The 16,155-nt window shown below is 55.4% G+C and overlaps 1 protein-coding gene across 8 annotated transcripts in view; it reads left to right on the top strand.

Moving 5' to 3' along the window:
* The window catches only part of PRKAG2 (protein kinase AMP-activated non-catalytic subunit gamma 2), a 251,486-nt gene that overhangs the window by 65,478 nt on the left and 169,853 nt on the right, over positions 1 to 16,155 (top strand). For all 8 annotated transcript variants that reach the window (XM_069461980.1, XM_069461979.1, XM_069461981.1 and 5 more), the window contains exon 2: positions 13,097 to 13,168. In XM_069461980.1, coding sequence (XP_069318081.1) covers positions 13,097 to 13,168 — 72 coding nt within the window. The remainder of the gene's footprint in view (positions 1 to 13,096; positions 13,169 to 16,155) is intronic.

Genomic DNA, 16,155 nt, shown 5'->3' with positions numbered 1-16,155 from the left:
GGATGGCCTGGGACAGAATTTGGGTTTGGAAGGCTTTGGGGAGCTCTCAGGGCTGAGCTTAAACACCTCCCATGGCAGGTGGGGAAACTGAGGACTAGGGATAGGGAGTGAGTTTCCAACTGACACGGCTGGTGAGGGGCAGAAATCCAGGGAGGGCGTAGGCTCAATTCATCTTCTTTTATAACAGCACGAGCTAAGTTAGTAAAAAGGACTAAAAAATCAAATTTAAAAGAGTGCATCCTATGACCATGTTGAGTGTCACTTACTGCCCTGAGAGGGATTCTGGCCCAGAATCGCAGGAGGTTGTCGCGTGCTCTCAAATACCTTCACATCCTACCCAGGAGCTGCCCGGAGTGTGGCCAGCAGCCCTGGGCGGGCCCTGCCCAGAAGAGGCAGGACAGGCACCATCTCCGGGGCCCGCTGGTCTCCACGTACCTGCTGCTGTTTAGACTTTAGGCAGCGCCTGGTGCCCCTCCGTGCAGAGTGTCTGTCAACCTTCAACCTAAAGGAGGACATGACAGTTTCTGTGGGTCCCGGAAAGTTCTTGGAGCAGCTGTCCCCTCTCATGGTTACGATCACAGGGCGAAGAGTTCCTGGGAAGTAACACATTCACACAAAGCCAACAAATGACAAAGGAAGGTGATTCTGAGCAAGGGCTTTGTCCTGCCACTGGAGAAACGTTGCAAAGGTGCCAACAGAGCCTAAATCAGAGGACGGCCTCTTAGAGTTATGACTGACACTCACTGTGTGCCCACTGCAGCCAGGCCCGTGCCGGGGACTTCCAGCCTCCTTACAACGCTCATGTGCTGGAAACATTAGCCAGAAAGTCAGATCGGCTGGAAGGGGTTGAGGTGATAGAAAGAGACCTCAGCCACAAGTTGCAAGGCCAGGGTTTGGTTCTGGCTGGGTCACGGCTCACTGCGTGGCTTTGAGCAACATGTTTAAATCTCGAGTATCTGTTACACCCACCTGTCCGTAAAGGACTGGGAGGATTTCCTTGACCACGTCTACAGCAGCATCCTGAGACTGCTGGAGACGAGGGTGTCTGCAGCAGGCCTGGGCCCGGCGGGTACAGATGCTACCAGGGGCTGTGTGGGTGGTGGCCCCCAAGGGAATAACTGCTGGTCTTGGTCTTGGGGAGGCTGGGGGTGGCGGGAGCCCAGCCGCCCCGGTGGGTCAGAGCGGCAGTGCCCACCAGTCAGAGGGCTGGGAGGGCAGATGGGTGGGTGAAAGGTGAGGAGGTGAGGGAGCCCCCGTCCTCACGGTGGCGGACAGGCGTGGTGCTCTACCTCATTAGCTCTCCGTGTTTCTGGGCACGGAGTACAAAGAGCGATCAGAGGGCTTCAGCCAGGAGAGGAAGCGCTCGGTGCTCATCATCCTGCGCTTCTGGTGACATCTTGGGGACAGAAGGTCGGCTCCTCTCTGTTCCTGAAATCCACCTGCACAATTTCAAAGCTCATCTAATGCAGCACCGTTCAGACTTTGTCATCCACAATGCAATGAGAAGTACCTTTTATTCTGTGTGTGTGTGTGTGTGTGTGTGTGAGAGAGAGAGAGAGTAACTGACACACGGGTTTATGCAACAGGGAGATGCACTCTTATTTTATTCTGATTCAGTTTTTGGTGGCTGTGCAGCCCACTAAACTGATTTCATAATCCACCGATGGGTTGGGACTGTTAGTGTGAAGAGCTGTGACCAGATGCCCCTGGCATAGCCAGTCACCCTGGATGAAGTGAGGGTGGCAGACAGACAACAGCACCTCTATTCACTGCTCCGCGTGTGCAGCCTCGCGTCCCGGCTAAGTCCCTGGTATTTCCTTCTTCCTCGGAACTCCTTGTACGTTTTTATCGCAACGTGCCTGGCACAGAGCAGGTGAGTAAAACAACAAGCAGGGGTGGGAGGAGTCCTTGGGCACCTGCAGAAAGTGTTTGGGAAGAATCTTTCGGTTTATGTTTTTATAAACACAGACACTGGATGTTCTGAGAGTACTGAGTTGAAAACCATCGCAGACCTCAGCTCCGGGCCAGATCCCAAAGCCACACATTGGGTGGGTGGTTGGGAACAGAAATGAGATGTCTCTGAGCCCTGGTTTAAAGGTTTGTGTTCTTGCACAACGTCCTTCTAAGTAGAGCAGGGTGTGTCTCGGGGCCAGCCAGCAACTCTGTGACCTTACAAAAATGTTCCCTGGGTGGCCAGTTTTATTCTAGTTCGTGGTGTCCCTCCTGTGGTTTGTCTTCGAGCATAAACAAAGACCGTTTGATTTTTACCCTGTGGGGCACTGAGTGGGGGGGGGCCTCGTCTGGCCCAGGGCCACGTGGGGCTGGGTGGCAGAGGTCACACCCAGGGCATCTTCTAGTCCCCTTGTTGTTGGCTTTTCCCTTTAGAGCTTGGGAGGCCCAGCTGGCCGGGCCGTGGGTGGAATCTCGTGTGCCTTACCCCGTGTCGTGGGTGCCCACAGAGGGCGCGACACCACGGTGACTGCAGTCCTGGCTGGTGGCTTGGCATTTTATTTGTGAGTACATAAACCCTCTGCAGAAACGCAGAGCTGGCCTTTCAGACCCTGTCTTAGTAAAACTGTAGAATGGCAGAGCTGAAAAGAGCCCTAGAAACTGAGGGCCATCCCTCCTCTTACAGAGGGCTGCTTATGCAGTCTGTCCTTGTCTGCAGAAGGCCTAGGCGACCCCAGAAAGCCCATCTGGATGCCAGTCCCTTATCACGAGGCCCCCAGGGTTACCATGCGCTGAGCTGGATCGTTCACACCCCAGCTTGTGACCGCGTCGGTTTGTGAAGGGAAAGACAAACTCTCCTCGGGGTCCCTGCGTGCCTGGCACCATGGAGACGCGGGTGACCCGGAGGTGAACGAGACGTGCTTCTTACCATCCACAGACTGGCGGGCGTGGAGGGAGGGAGGCGCTCGGATATAACGCGGTGTGACGAGATGCCGCGGCGGAAACACGCGACTTCTACCCGACATGTGACATAAGGATGATTGCCCCGTTTTACGGACGAGGCCCAAAGAGGTTAGGCTGGAGTGTGATCGTGGTGCTTTCCTCAGCCCGCTGTTCCCCTCCATATATTGTGAACGTTCTTCCCTGACAGTGAAATAGACCATTTTCCGCTTCCTGTTTTCACTAAACACTGCGAGGACGGACTGCCCCTCACACCCGCCTTCGTCCCCTCGTCCGGCTGTTTCCTTCGGGTGTCCCCTGGGCCCTCGGCACAGTGCAGGCTCGTCGGTGTGGAGAGCCCCCTGCCAACTCAGTGACCCTCTCGCCCCTGCACTGCGGCCCCCCTGTCCTGCCCTCCCCCACCTGCCACCCCACCAGCTCGGGTGAGGGGACCGGGGCTCTGTCAGGTGGGGTTTCCAGAGAAACAGAGCCAAGTGGAGATACACGCAGTAAAAAATATATGTCTTCTTAATATGGTGATCTTAATATATATTAAGAAGATATAATCACATAACAGTGATTATATATAACATACGTAATATGTAATAAATATGCTTAGACACATGTTAGTGTTAATACATATGAGAGATTTGTTTTAAGCAATTGGCTCGGGCATCTGTTGGGACTGGAAAGTCCTAAACGCGCTGGGCAGACTGACAGCTGGACGCTCCGGCAGTGGCTGCTGCAGTCTTGAAGCAGAATTTTTTCTTCTTCCGGAAACCTCTGTTTCGCTCTTCAGGCCTCCCGCCGGTGGCATGAGGCCCACCCACATTACGGAGGCTGATCTGCTCGACTCAAAGCTAATTGATCGCAGATATTAATATTAACCACAACCACAAAATACCCTGGACGGGTGACTGATGGAACCAGTGGGTGCTTTGGCCTTGCTAAGCTGGCGTGCAAAGTCACCGTCGCCGACTCCAGATGGGATGGGTCGGTGGAGTCCCAAGCTCCCTGTTCCGTAGCCACCACCCCTCCCTGGGGGGGCCTGCAGCCCCACCTGTGGAGCTCTCGGTGGTTCTGGGTTGAGGGTTGAGGCAGGAGCCTGCAGCCCGGGCCGGGCCTCCTGATGGAGCTGGTGGCCCACAGGCGATGGCTGCACAGACTGTGTCCTGGGGCCTCCCTCCGTGGGGACTGTGAGCCGACCCAGAGCCCTGCAGCCTCCACCCAACCTGCCCCTCCGGGCAGTGCCCCTGCCCCACTCTGCCTTCCTCCAGGGGGCTCCGACAGGCTGGAAGAAGACAAGGAGCCTCAGTGGTTAGCGGAGGCTGGACCCAAGCTGCCTGGGAATGGCTTCTGGGAAGAGGCTGCTCTGGGGCCTGAGCTCAGGCGGGGTTGGGAGAGGGCCCTGGGACGTGGGTGGGGACCCTCAGGCGTCCCACAGCACCAGCCTCTAGAGGCCAGGACGACCAACCCAGAGGAGGCACCGTTGCCGCCACACAGCGTCCTCCTGTGAGGAGGCCAGCAGGGTCCCTCCAAGCTTCCGTTCAGCTCTGGTCAAGCAACGGCCGCCCCCATGGCAAGGAAAGGCCAGCTGCCCTTCGAACAAGCAGAGAGCCGGGCTCGGGGAGCGCAGCGTGTTTGCTGACCCTCTCTGTGATTGCCGTGCACAAGTCGCCAACCGTCCTGTCTCGGCTCGGGAAAGGGATAAGGACGGCTCCCTAGCTATGAAGAGGGGCCGCCCGCGTCTTTGCAGGATCCTTCCAGCCGGTTCAGGCCTGGGCCGAGTCTGAGTGGATGCCCTCACCCTCTCCACAGCCGTCACGTCAGGCTGGGCGCGTCCCCGGCCAGGGTCCCCACGACCTCAGCCGAGCAAGGACTCGTGCAACGGGAGGGGCCGTCGCTTGTATCATCCTGTCTGGTTTTCACAACCCCCACCCTGCGATCCAGAAGGCACAATAGCTGCTTTTGCAGATTGGAAAACCGAGGCCCTTGGGGACCAAAACGATTCACTACACATGAGATATTAAGGGAGAACCGAGGGGAGACTTGGGGTCTCCTGACCACGCCGGCCTGGGGATCCTGCCGCAACGTGGTTCCGAGAAAGAAAGCGTTGAGTGTCTGGTGCTGCTGTGGACCCAGAGGACATGGGTGGCACTTGTGCTGCATGAGGGACGGGGAGGGTCAGGATGCCAGGCCCGGGTCCTCGGCTATGCGGGGAGGGACAGGGAGGGGGCCGGAGCCGTGTGAATGGGGACCACTAGGCGGGGGCTGGCGGGGGAGGAAGAGTGGCCACAGGAATGAAAAGTTGTGGGTTTTTCCTTTTTTACATCAGGAAGTATCTCAGACTGCAGTCAGAAAGCACGATGTCCGCTGTGGAAAATGAATAATTCTGGAACTTCTCTGCGAGTTAAGTTTAGGCTTTCCCTAATTTGGCCACTGTCCCTCCCCTGTTGCCTAGTTCCAGTGATTCAGTATTTGTTCCTTATTTTTCTGAGAGTGGTTATATAACGTGAATGTTTTCAAAGGCTCCAATTGACCCGGGCTCTGGCCCCCTCCCGCCACCCATGGGTACCCAGAACTGCCCGTTTGGTGGTTTTGGGGATTGCGCAAGGCTGGCCCATTGGAGACACCTCCCTCACGCCTCCCACCTGAGGGCCTTGCCAAGGCCTCAGTAACAGCTTAGGCCCAGCCTGGTTGGAGCTGCGTGAGCTCTCACCGGCAGGGACCGAGGAGCGGGCGGGGTCTGGCTGGGACCGCAGCGCCGTGCGTCCTGGAACCAAGGCCACACACGGCTCCCCCGGCATCGCGCCGAGCGTTTGTGCTGACGTTTGCACCAACAGCCCACGTCCTCAGGACGGAGGGACGTGGGAAAGCCACCGAGACACTGGGAGGCTTAGAACCCGAGGAGCAGATCGAGACCCACGGGAGATGGAAAGCCAGACCGGCAGCTGGTCACAACCACTGCACCTACGAAGTTCTGTGCAGGCGGCCAAGGAAACGCCTTCGTTCCTCCACCATGTCCCCAAGGTCATCGAGCCTCCGAACCGAGGCCCGCAGCCCCGAGGGCAGCGGAGTTCATCTGGCAGTTTGAGAGGAGGAGAACGTTATTTTGATGACTAAGATGGGAGTTGAGAAGATGCGTTTTATTCTGAATCCAGCAGCATTCTTTCAAAACACTCCTGATCCCACCTGTTCCTGCTCAGTTCAACGGAAAAAAACAGAATGTGTGAGCTAAAAGCCATCTTCAGAAATCACCTAGTTAAACCCTCTCATTTGACAGATGAAAAACTGAAGCTCAGACGTGCCCAAGGTCCCCCAGATAGTAAACAACAGAGCCGGGGTTTGAAGCCGGCCTTCTGGCTCCATCCTTACGAACAGGTTGTGTTCTCGCGCCCGAGGGATGCGGGGCTCGGAGATGCTGAGGGGCGACCCTCCACTCAGTGGGTGCCTGGCCCAGGGTCGCTCCAGATGGTGTTCTGTCTGCTCGAGTCTGCTCCGCGGGAGTGGAGGATGAAAATCACCCGAGATGTGTTCCTTCCTCGGTTGGAATCAAACAGGAATGTTATGTTGTGACCCTGATATTTAAACCCCCAAGTGTGCCCAGAGGTGGAGCCGTGGGCCCCGGACACTGGCAGCCTTTTTGTTTGTCCTGTACTTGCACTTTTGTCAGCTCTCCTCCTGGGGTATCCCAGCTGCATCAACAAAGGAGTCCTGTAGGACGAAGCCTCAGAAATGCCGAAAGATCAGAACCGCATCTGTTTGAGACACACTCAGCACCCACTGTCAGGCCTAAAACGTGATGAGTAAAATGACCCCCATCTTTCCAGATTTCACAAATCAGTCGATTGTAAACATTAGAAAGTCCATTATCTTACAGGGAAATGTTGGGATGAATAGGGGGCTGGGGAGAAGCCATATGTAAGACTCCAAACTACACAAAATGTAGATAGTGCTAGAATGCAAAGTGACTACATTTGGGGATTGGGGTACTTTTCAAAGAACTTTTCTGTTCTTTGAAACATCAGCCTGAATTCCTTTTAGTTCAGAAGAGCTTGAAGAGAAAGTTAGCTTGGTAAGCTGTGTTGGGAATGGATCCGGGAACTTTACAAATCCTCATTCATCCATTCTCCTGTCCCCCTGAGCTGGCACTGCGGCAAGATACTCGTTTTGCGTGGAAGAGCTTATATCTTTACAGCCTCTGATATCGAGTTGTTCTGTTACTGAAGCTGAGCCACTCCAAAGAGGTGGTGGAGTTTAATAGAAAGAGCTCTGAGCTGGGAGCTGGTGAACCTGGGTTACATGACTGCTTGCTACTCACTGTCTGACTGTCTGGCATTGGGCAAATGACTTAACTTCTCTGACCCTTGGTATCTTCATCTGTAGACTGGGATGGTACCTTTGATGATATCAGTTGGGAGATTTAAGAATGGCATACTAATGTCAGGTTAATGATGGCTCTGTTGTTAATACCTCACTTTTTGGTGGTAGAATTTTGGCTTTTGCCTAGATTTCTAAAGGAGGGAATAAATGAGCTGCTTTTAAGGTCAGCTTCCATCTCAGGAATTCCCTCAAGCCTGGAGTCGGGGTGGGGGAGCTTTTCTCTTTTGTCCTGATGCTTTCCTGACAGGTGACTTTATCAGTCCAAATCCTGAAAATCCAAAGACCCAGATAATCTTCTCCAGAACATGTATGTGGTCAAGGTCTGAAATATACTGTGTGCAATGCGAAAATCAGAACGCTACAGCTGTCTCTCGGCAGAAATCATCGTCAGCATCTCTCGTCGCCTTGGCGTTGCCCAGTGGAAGGTCCCCTGTGCATGTGAGGGCCCACCTGGGTGGCTGACGGGAGGAGGGGTGAAGGGATTGGGGCCAGGAGTGGATGACAGCAGTGAGGAAGGCGTGGAGCTCTGGTAGGAATTGAAAACTTAGGAACCACACGAACAGGGCAGGCCCCAGGAGCCTGGGCCTTCTGGAATGTCAGCTGAGCTAAGGGACCAGGTCCCAATGATTCTACAAGCTAACAGTCTTGTTGCCATAGTTGCAGTTAGAGACTTTCCCACACTGGGTCCCCAAGGTGCGTAATGTTTCTTGGTGAGCTCTGGGAGATGAGAGCCAAGATTAGAATAATGGAATGTGGGGCGGGGGAGCCTTCCAGCAAAGTCCGCCGCTTGTGCCGAGGGACTCCCCTGTCGGACTGCTTGACCTTGCGGGCGCATGCACCTGGGTCCCGCAGCCGAGGAGCCTCGCGCAGCTTGACGTGATACTTTCATACTCTCGCGGGCCAGAAATAGTTGCGTGGGCTGCAGGCGGCCCCAGCTAGGAGCAAGACCCGCGTCCCGCTCCCAGCTCCTCCCAGACCGTCCTCACATGAGTCACTTACCCTCCTTGGACTCATTGCTGGAGCGCGATGCTGCTTAGGGCTGCTGTGTGGGGAACAAATGAGTATTTGTGGAAGAGCTTCCGCATGTGGAAACTGCTGGTGCTGAACAAATGTTAGAGAGCAATGATGATTTGAAACCAGAGAGGAATGTGCTCATTAAATGTGGCGATAAGAGACGCTCCCTGGTTCCTCCTCACTTCCCAGTGAACGGTACCTGCAGGAGCCGTTCCTTGCTGGCCCGTGGGCACAGACCCCGCAGCCCCCGTGCCTGCGGCTGGGGTCAGAGGGTGCTTGGTCAAGGAGTTAATTCAAACACACTTGGCACCTGCTGCCTGCCGGGCACAGCGCGAGGCAGAGAACAGCGAGATGGACAGCCTTCCCCTGGCCCTGATGGAGTCAAAGCTGAGTTAGAGAAATGAACTGGTCTGTGATTATAATACACACATATACAGATACGTCTAAAGGTCCGTGGGACACAGATGAGAGGAGGTTTCTGCCTGAGGGCAGCTCCAAGGCAGAGATCATATTTGAATTAGGCTTTGCAGGACACATAGGAGTTCACTCTGTGAGCCAGGATTTGGGGGTGGGGGGCGCAGGGAGAGCACGCGGCAAGCCCAGAGGGAGGACAGGGCTTGGGGTGTTTGGAGAATAGCACCAATGTGGCTGCTTGCTGCATCACCACGGGCCAGGCTCCGTGCCGGGGGCTGGGGTGTGACTCAGAGCTGTCCCTGAGAGGCTGAACGGAAGCAGAGTCAGTCCTTGAACCGCAGTGCTTGAGGAGCTGAGACGGCATTCCAGGCAGGATGTCCACGGACACAGCCATGTTTGGAAAACCACAAACAGTCCACCTGGACTGAAGAAAGGAGTCAGGTGCAGAGCACATCAGAGATAGGGCCGCGGAGGTCGGCTAACCCTTGGGCCTGGACTGCAGCCTGCGGGGCTGCCGGGAGCTCCGGACCCGATCCTGAGAAGCCCCGGGGAAGCTGGCGGCACTCTGCCCGGGCCGCTGACTCACCCCGTGGGCTGAGCGCAGGCAGACGCCCCAGGTAATCTCAGTGAGGGGCCCAGCTGAGAACCCGGAAGTGGCCAGCAGCAGAGAGGCCGGGCCTGAGTCCCACACAGCATCCAGGGCTACGGCCGAGCTGCCGGGGCCTTAGGGGAGGAGCTGACATAATAGGGCTCACATTTTCGGGGGTCACTGTTCAAGCAGAGATTGGGAGGATGGATTCCAACAGGGACGGCTGAAAGGCCTGGAGAACAAGCAGGTGGCCCAAGAGAAAACTGAGTGAGTGAGTGAGGAGGGGGCAGGCGAGGCCCCCAGGGACGGGGCGGGGGGGGGGGTGTGGAGGGAATGGGTTAAAAGAAGGGCTGAGCACACAGAAGGCTATAGAACATTGCTGAAGGAAATGAAAAAAGGCACAAATGAAAACACACCCCATTTTATGGATTGGAGGACAATATTGTTAAGCAGTCAGTACTACCCAAAGCGGTCTACAGATTCAGTGCAATCTCTATCAAAATCCCAATGGCATATTTTGCAAAAATAGAACACTGAGTCTATCCTAAAATTCATATGGAAGCTCAAGAGACCCCAAATAGGCAAAACAAGCTTTAAAAAAAAGATAAAAGGTAGAGGTCTCCCATTTCCTGATTTCAAACTTATTATAAAGCTACTGTACTCAAAACAGTGTGATACTGGCATAAAACATACACACAGAGACTAATGGAACAGAATGGAAAGCCCAGAAATAAACTCTCAGAGATACAGTCAAATGGACAAGGGTGCCAAGGCCACTCCATGGGAAAAGGACAGTCTTTTCAACAAATAGTGCTGGGAAAACCGGATACCCACATGCAAAAGAACAAAGTTGGACCCTTACCTTACACCATACACAAAAATTAACTCAAAATAGATCAAAGACCTAAATATAAGTGCTAAAACTGTAAAATGTAAAACCCTTAGAAGAAATCATAGGGGAAAAACGTCATGATTGGGTTGGCAGTGGTTTCTTGGATACAACACCAAAACCACAGGCAACAAAAGGGAAAATAGATACATTGGACTAGATCGAGTCAAAGGCTGCTGTGCATCCAAGGACAGTCAGCAGAGCAAAAGGCTGCCCACAGAATGGGAGAAAATATCTGCAAGTTATGTGTCTGATAAGGAGTTGGTATCCAGAATATATAAAGAATTCCTACCACAAATAAAGAAGTCGGCCACAAATAACCAGGTTAGACAACGTGCAAGGAACTTGTATAGACATTTCTCCAAAGAAGATATACAAATGGCCAATCAACACATGAAAAGATGCTCAACATCACTAATCACCAGGAAAATGGAAATTAAAACCACAGTGAGAGGCCGGGCGCGGTGGCTCACGCCTGTAATCCTAGCACTCTGGGAGGCCGAGGTGGGCGGATCGTTTGAGCTCAGGAGTTCGAGACCAGCCTGAGCAAGAGCGAGACCCCACCTCTACCAAAAATAGAAAGAAATTATATGGACAGCTAAAAATATATATAGAAAAAATTAGCTGGGCATGGTGGCGCATGCCTGTAGTCCCAGCTACTCGGGAGGCTGAGACAGGAGGATCGCTTGAGCTCAGGAGTTTGAGGTTGCTGTGAGCTAGGCTGACGCCACGGCACTCACTCTAGCCTGGGCAACAGAGTGAGACTCTGTCTCAAAAAAAAAAAAAAAAAAAAAAAAAAAAAAAAAAAAAAAAAAAAAAAAAAAAAAAAAAAAAACAAAACCACAGTGAGAGACCACCTCCCACCCAGTGGGATAGCTACCATAAAAAAACCAAACAAGAAAACAACAAGTGTTGCTGAGGACATGGAGAAATTAAAACCCTTGTGTACTGTGGGTGGGAAAATAAGATGGCGCAGCCACTGTGGAAAACAGCGTGGGTGCTTCAAAAAATTAGTGGTAGAATTACCTGATGTTCAGCAATTCCACTTCTGGGTATGCATCCAAAGGAATCGAAAGCAGGGTCTTTCAGAGATATTTGCACACCTACTATATTAGTTAGTGGGGACCGCCAGAACAAAGTGCCACAGACTGGGTAGCTCAAACAACAGACATTTGCTTTCTCACAATTCCGGAGGCTGGGCTTCTAAGATCAGGGTGTCTGCGGGGTTGGGTTTTTCTGAGGCCTCTTTCCTTGGCTTGTAGGTGGCCACCTTCTCTCCCTTTTTTTTTTTTTTTTGAGACAGAGTCTTGCTCTGTCACTCTGGCAAGAGTACAGTAGTGTCATCATAGCTCACTGCAACTTCAAACTCCTGGGCTCAAGTGATCCTCCTGCCTCAGCCTCCCAAGTAGCTGGGACTACAGGCATGCACCACCGTGCCTGGCTGATTTTTCTATTTTTTTTGTAGAGATTGAGTCTTGCTCTTGCCCAGGCTGGTCTTGAACTCCTGGCCTCAAGCAATCCTGCCATCTTGGCCTCCCAGAGTGTTAGGATTACAGGTGTGAGCCACCACGCCCAGCCCTAATCTCTTTTTACAAGGACACCAGCCCTATTGTATTAGCGCCCATCCTAATGACCTCATTTTTACTTAATTACCTCTTTAAAGGCCCTGTCTCCAAATACAGCCACATTCTGAGGTCTCAGGGGTTAGGGCCTCAACATATGAATTTTTCTGGAAGGGGGACAGAATTCAACCCAGAACACACATGTCCACAGCAGCATGATTCACAGTAGCCAAAACGTAGAAGCTGCCCAGTGCGACAGCTGATGACTGGATAAACAAAATGTGCTACATTCATAAAAGGGAATATTACTCAGCGTTAAAAAGGAAGGAATTCTGACATTCATGCTGAACATGGATGAGCCTTGAAGACGTCATGCCCAGTGAAATAAGCCAATCACCAAAGGATACATACTGTCTGATTCCATTTATATGAGGTCCCTAAAGGGCCAGATTCCCAGAGACAGAATGTAGAGTGGCAGTTGCCAGGGGCTGAGTGGGGAGAATGGGGGGTTAGTATTGCATGGGGACAGAGTTCCAGTTTGGGAAGATGGAAAAGTTCTGGAAATGGACAGTGGTGATGGCCGCACCGCAGTGTGAGTGGATTCAGTGCTACTGAACTGTGCACTTAAAATGGTTAAGATGGTAAATTTCATGTTAAGTGTATCATACCACAATTAAAAAGTTAAAAATAAATAAAAAGGAAAAGTTAAGTGTGCAGGTGGATTTGAGGACAACCAGGTGGGGTTTCTGCCTGGTGTGGAGGTAGGTGTTCACCCGGCGACACTGAGGATGCAGGAGGGGCCCGGCTGCTTCAGACGTGATGAGTTTGGGGTGAGCTACTGCCCTCACAGTCTGGTTTAGGTTCCTGTCCCATCGCATTGGCCCAGACGCCGCCCCGACGCTGCCCTTCCCCCCCCCATCATCTTCCCAGGCAGACACACACTCCTGGACCCACTTCCCAGGCCCTGGGATAAAGTCCTGTCCATCGGCCACTCCCCCAGACATCCCAAGATGCGACCTCTCTCCCCCCGCCCGCCCGCCCGCCTTACTTGGTCTCTTCCCCGCCCCCATCCCCCCCCCCCCCCCCCCCCCCCGCCGTCCCCTTCATCCCAGCTTTTTCTTCCTTCCTCCTTCCCTGGGTGATGGGAGGTCGTGGCTGCTACTGGTGATTTGACTTCTGGAAGGGAACATGGAGGGTGGTCAGATCTGGGAGAGGGGGCGAACACACCCATATCCCTCCTTAGTGGGTGATTTTGAGAAGGACTCAGGAAGGGGCAGGCGACGCCCCCTTAGGGCTACGAGCAGCCCCCTGGACCTGAGGGCCCGTCACTGACCGTGTACTCGCTTTCTGCCCTAGGACCTGAGTTCCTTCGCCATGCCGCTCCTGGATGGGGACCTGGAGAGTTCAGAAAAGCCTTCTCCTCGTAAGGTAAGGCCTCCTTTCTTGCAGCTCCGAACCGCTCACTCGAGGTGCCACTTCCACCTTCGCCTGCCTCTCACCGCGTGCCCACCTGCATGCCCACCTGCACACCTGGCTGCCACCGAGCCACCCCGGATAGCTCCCCAGGAGCTCTGCGTGGCCGTGCCCCTGCACCTGCCGGGCGGGCCAACTGGAGAGCCTTCTGGGCTGCAGGCCTTTTTCTTCTCCTCACTCTGGGCTGGCTGTGGCCTACTAGTCACCCCCAGAGTGGGCAGAGGACTAGGAGATTGACAGTAAGCCGAGCCTGGCGCAGGTAGCAAAGAGCGGGCTGGGAGCATCAGTCGTGCTGACACCTGTGGTTTGGGGCTGATCCCTGTTGCCCTGCCCACCTGGACCCCAGGCTTCGGGCTCTTCCTTTCCCCTCAGTTTGCAGCCCCCCTGCCCCTGCCACAGTTACACACACCTTTTTGTCTCCTTCTCCCGGTTCCTTTCCTGTCTTTAGCTCACTGCTGTCCCCTCCCGCGTGGCTAACTTTTCTTGCATTAGGAAACCAGCATCCCCACACGGCTGTGGGCTGGGAAGGAGTGGTGGGTGGGGAGGGGTCCCCAGCGTCAGGTGAGGCGTTGGGGTGGCTGTGGCAGGGGAGGAGAGGTCCAGGTGGGGAGGGGTGGGCGGGAGGCACTCCCTGGCACCCTGCCGCCCACAGCCCCTGCAGCAGGCGCCCGCGGGGGGTTGGGGCTGGTGTGGGGTGCTGTGTGCAGGATCTGGGAGCGGGTGCTGGGTGCTGGCCAGCCTGGGATCAGGGCAGCAGTTCCAGTACTGGAAAAAGCTAATCTATTCTCTAAGCATTTTGAATTACATACAACTGAATCAACAAATTGGTTTGGGCCCGTGGGGCTCAGCTGGCATCAGCTCTCCGCCTCGCCCTGCCCCGAACAAGCAGCCTCAGTAGCAGCTGGTGTGGCCCAGCCAGAAAAGACCGTCAGGGCACGGCCTCGGCAGACCTGCAGGGCCGGCAGAGCAGTGGAGTGGCAGCAAGGAGCCCCCGGGCCTGGGGCCCGTGCAAGGTTGCGGGCCATGGCCCTGCGGGCCTGGGTCACCCTCCTCCTGTGTGACTCGGCACAGCTCTTCCGTCACGTGAAAACCTAGGAAGGCCCCAAGGCTGTGGCAAAGGTGCAGGGGAGGACTGGGGCTTCACCCAGGCCCGCCTGGCCCCCCTCTGGGGGCTCCAGAGGGTTCCAGAGTAATGTCATTCATTGTCTGGAGCACATCGTATCTAGCAGAAAAGGGCCTTGGAGGTGTTCCTGCCATCTGTTACGGTCTCAGCTGCAGCCACCCGCTTCCCTCCCCGAGCCCCGAGTGAGCTGGGTGCCCCTGGACTCCAGCACTGGCTGTTGCACACCTTGGCCGAGGGGCTCCAGCCGCCCGGTCTTGAGAGCTGCTCTCACGTGGCCCCTTCCCCGGCCCCCTCCCTGGGCCCTGCTTCCTCCGTGCCATTCCCTCCCTGCGGGAGGTACCTGATGTCCACTTTGTCAGTCCCTGGGGCTGATCCTGGAGCCACCCCCACCCCCACTCAGCTTCCTCTTCCCTAACAGGAAAGGGACGGTGGCTAAGGCCCGAGCAGCAGGCCTGGCCCTGGCCTCGGCTTCCTATCTGGCAGCTGTGTGACAAATGGCCCTGTCGGCAAAGCTCTGCTCGGCAGACGGCCTGAGTGCCCTCCGCGTTAGCTCCCACGGAGCCAGGCACACACCAGTCTTGTCCACACCCGGGATCATCCAGTTACATTTACCGAAGCACCGTCTGGCTGCGGCTGGCCTGATAGCAAGAGCCAAGGCCGTCCCTGGTGGCTTCACCCCGCGCCTGCTGTCGCACCCGACCCCGCAGGAAGCAGCGTGCCTTTCCCTCCGCCTGCTTTCTCACCCCCGGGTGTGGTCAGGCCCTCCAGGCTCCCTGTGGGAGGGGCTGGGCAGGGCCGTTTTGGGGACACAAGAGCGGAAATTCTGCTTTCTGGGTCTCCCTCCTCAGGCGTGATCACGGGTGCCTGGCTCCGTCGGCCTGGCTTTCTGGGCACAGAATGGAATCCCATTCAGGTGGATCCTGGGTCCCCCGGCCCCCCTGACTGGTTTCCAGTGGCACATGGTTCACCTCCCCTGCCCTCCCCCCCCGGTGGCCCCCGTGGGCGGCCCTCTGTCCCTGGGCTCCCCAGCTCCGTCTCCCCTGTCCCTGGGCACTGGGGCCTCCCCAGCCCTGTCCGCCGGGCTGTCCAGAGCCGGTCCAGCTCTCAGCGTCCTCCCTAAGTCCCGGCCCCCTGAGGGCAGTTTTGCGCCTCTGGATACTTCTTCGTGGGCATGATGCTCATGGTGCTCTGGGCTTGCGGCCGTTTCCCCCACGCTCTCCTGGGGCCCCCGGGCTTCCCTGCACACCTTTGTCCCCTCCACACAGGTGGACGTGGGCACGTGCCCAGGCAGAGTTCCCTGTGCAGTGCAGAGGGCGCAGTGAAGCAGGGCTGTGGGGCAGCAGGCCTTTCCGGGGGTTCCAACACGTGGCTCTCTCCCTCCCGGGTGGCCTCGAACCCCTCTCCCATGTCACACCTCCCAGGCCGCTCCCCTCATCTCACCACTGGAGACAGAGCTGGGACGCAAGCTCGGGCCGCTGTCCAGAGCCCTTGCTGGTCGGACCTCCTTGCTACAGGGTCACCTCTGTTCCACGCACCTGCCGCTCCCACCGTGGACAAGGCTTCTCTCGGGCCCCCTCCCCACGCCACGCCCCGCCCCCACACAACCCGCCGCTGGAAGAGCCTCTTGTTTTTCAATTTACTCTCAGGACTTATCCTGAGTCCCATGGGTAGGTGGGATAGTGGCTAAAGGGAATATTCTATGGACAGAGAATTGAAGGGCTTTTTTTTATAAAGTGGTCAAAAGAAAGACCTTGAACTTCTCTATGAGGAGAGCTTCAGTTATGTGCCCTGGTGGCACAGCGGCCCTTCTGCCTGGGAA

This window comes from Eulemur rufifrons, chromosome 29, assembly GCF_041146395.1.
Source record: "Eulemur rufifrons isolate Redbay chromosome 29, OSU_ERuf_1, whole genome shotgun sequence".
NCBI lineage: Eukaryota > Metazoa > Chordata > Mammalia > Primates > Lemuridae > Eulemur > Eulemur rufifrons.
Note: the sequence above shows the minus strand (reverse complement) of the source record. Positions and strands in the feature narration are given on the sequence as shown.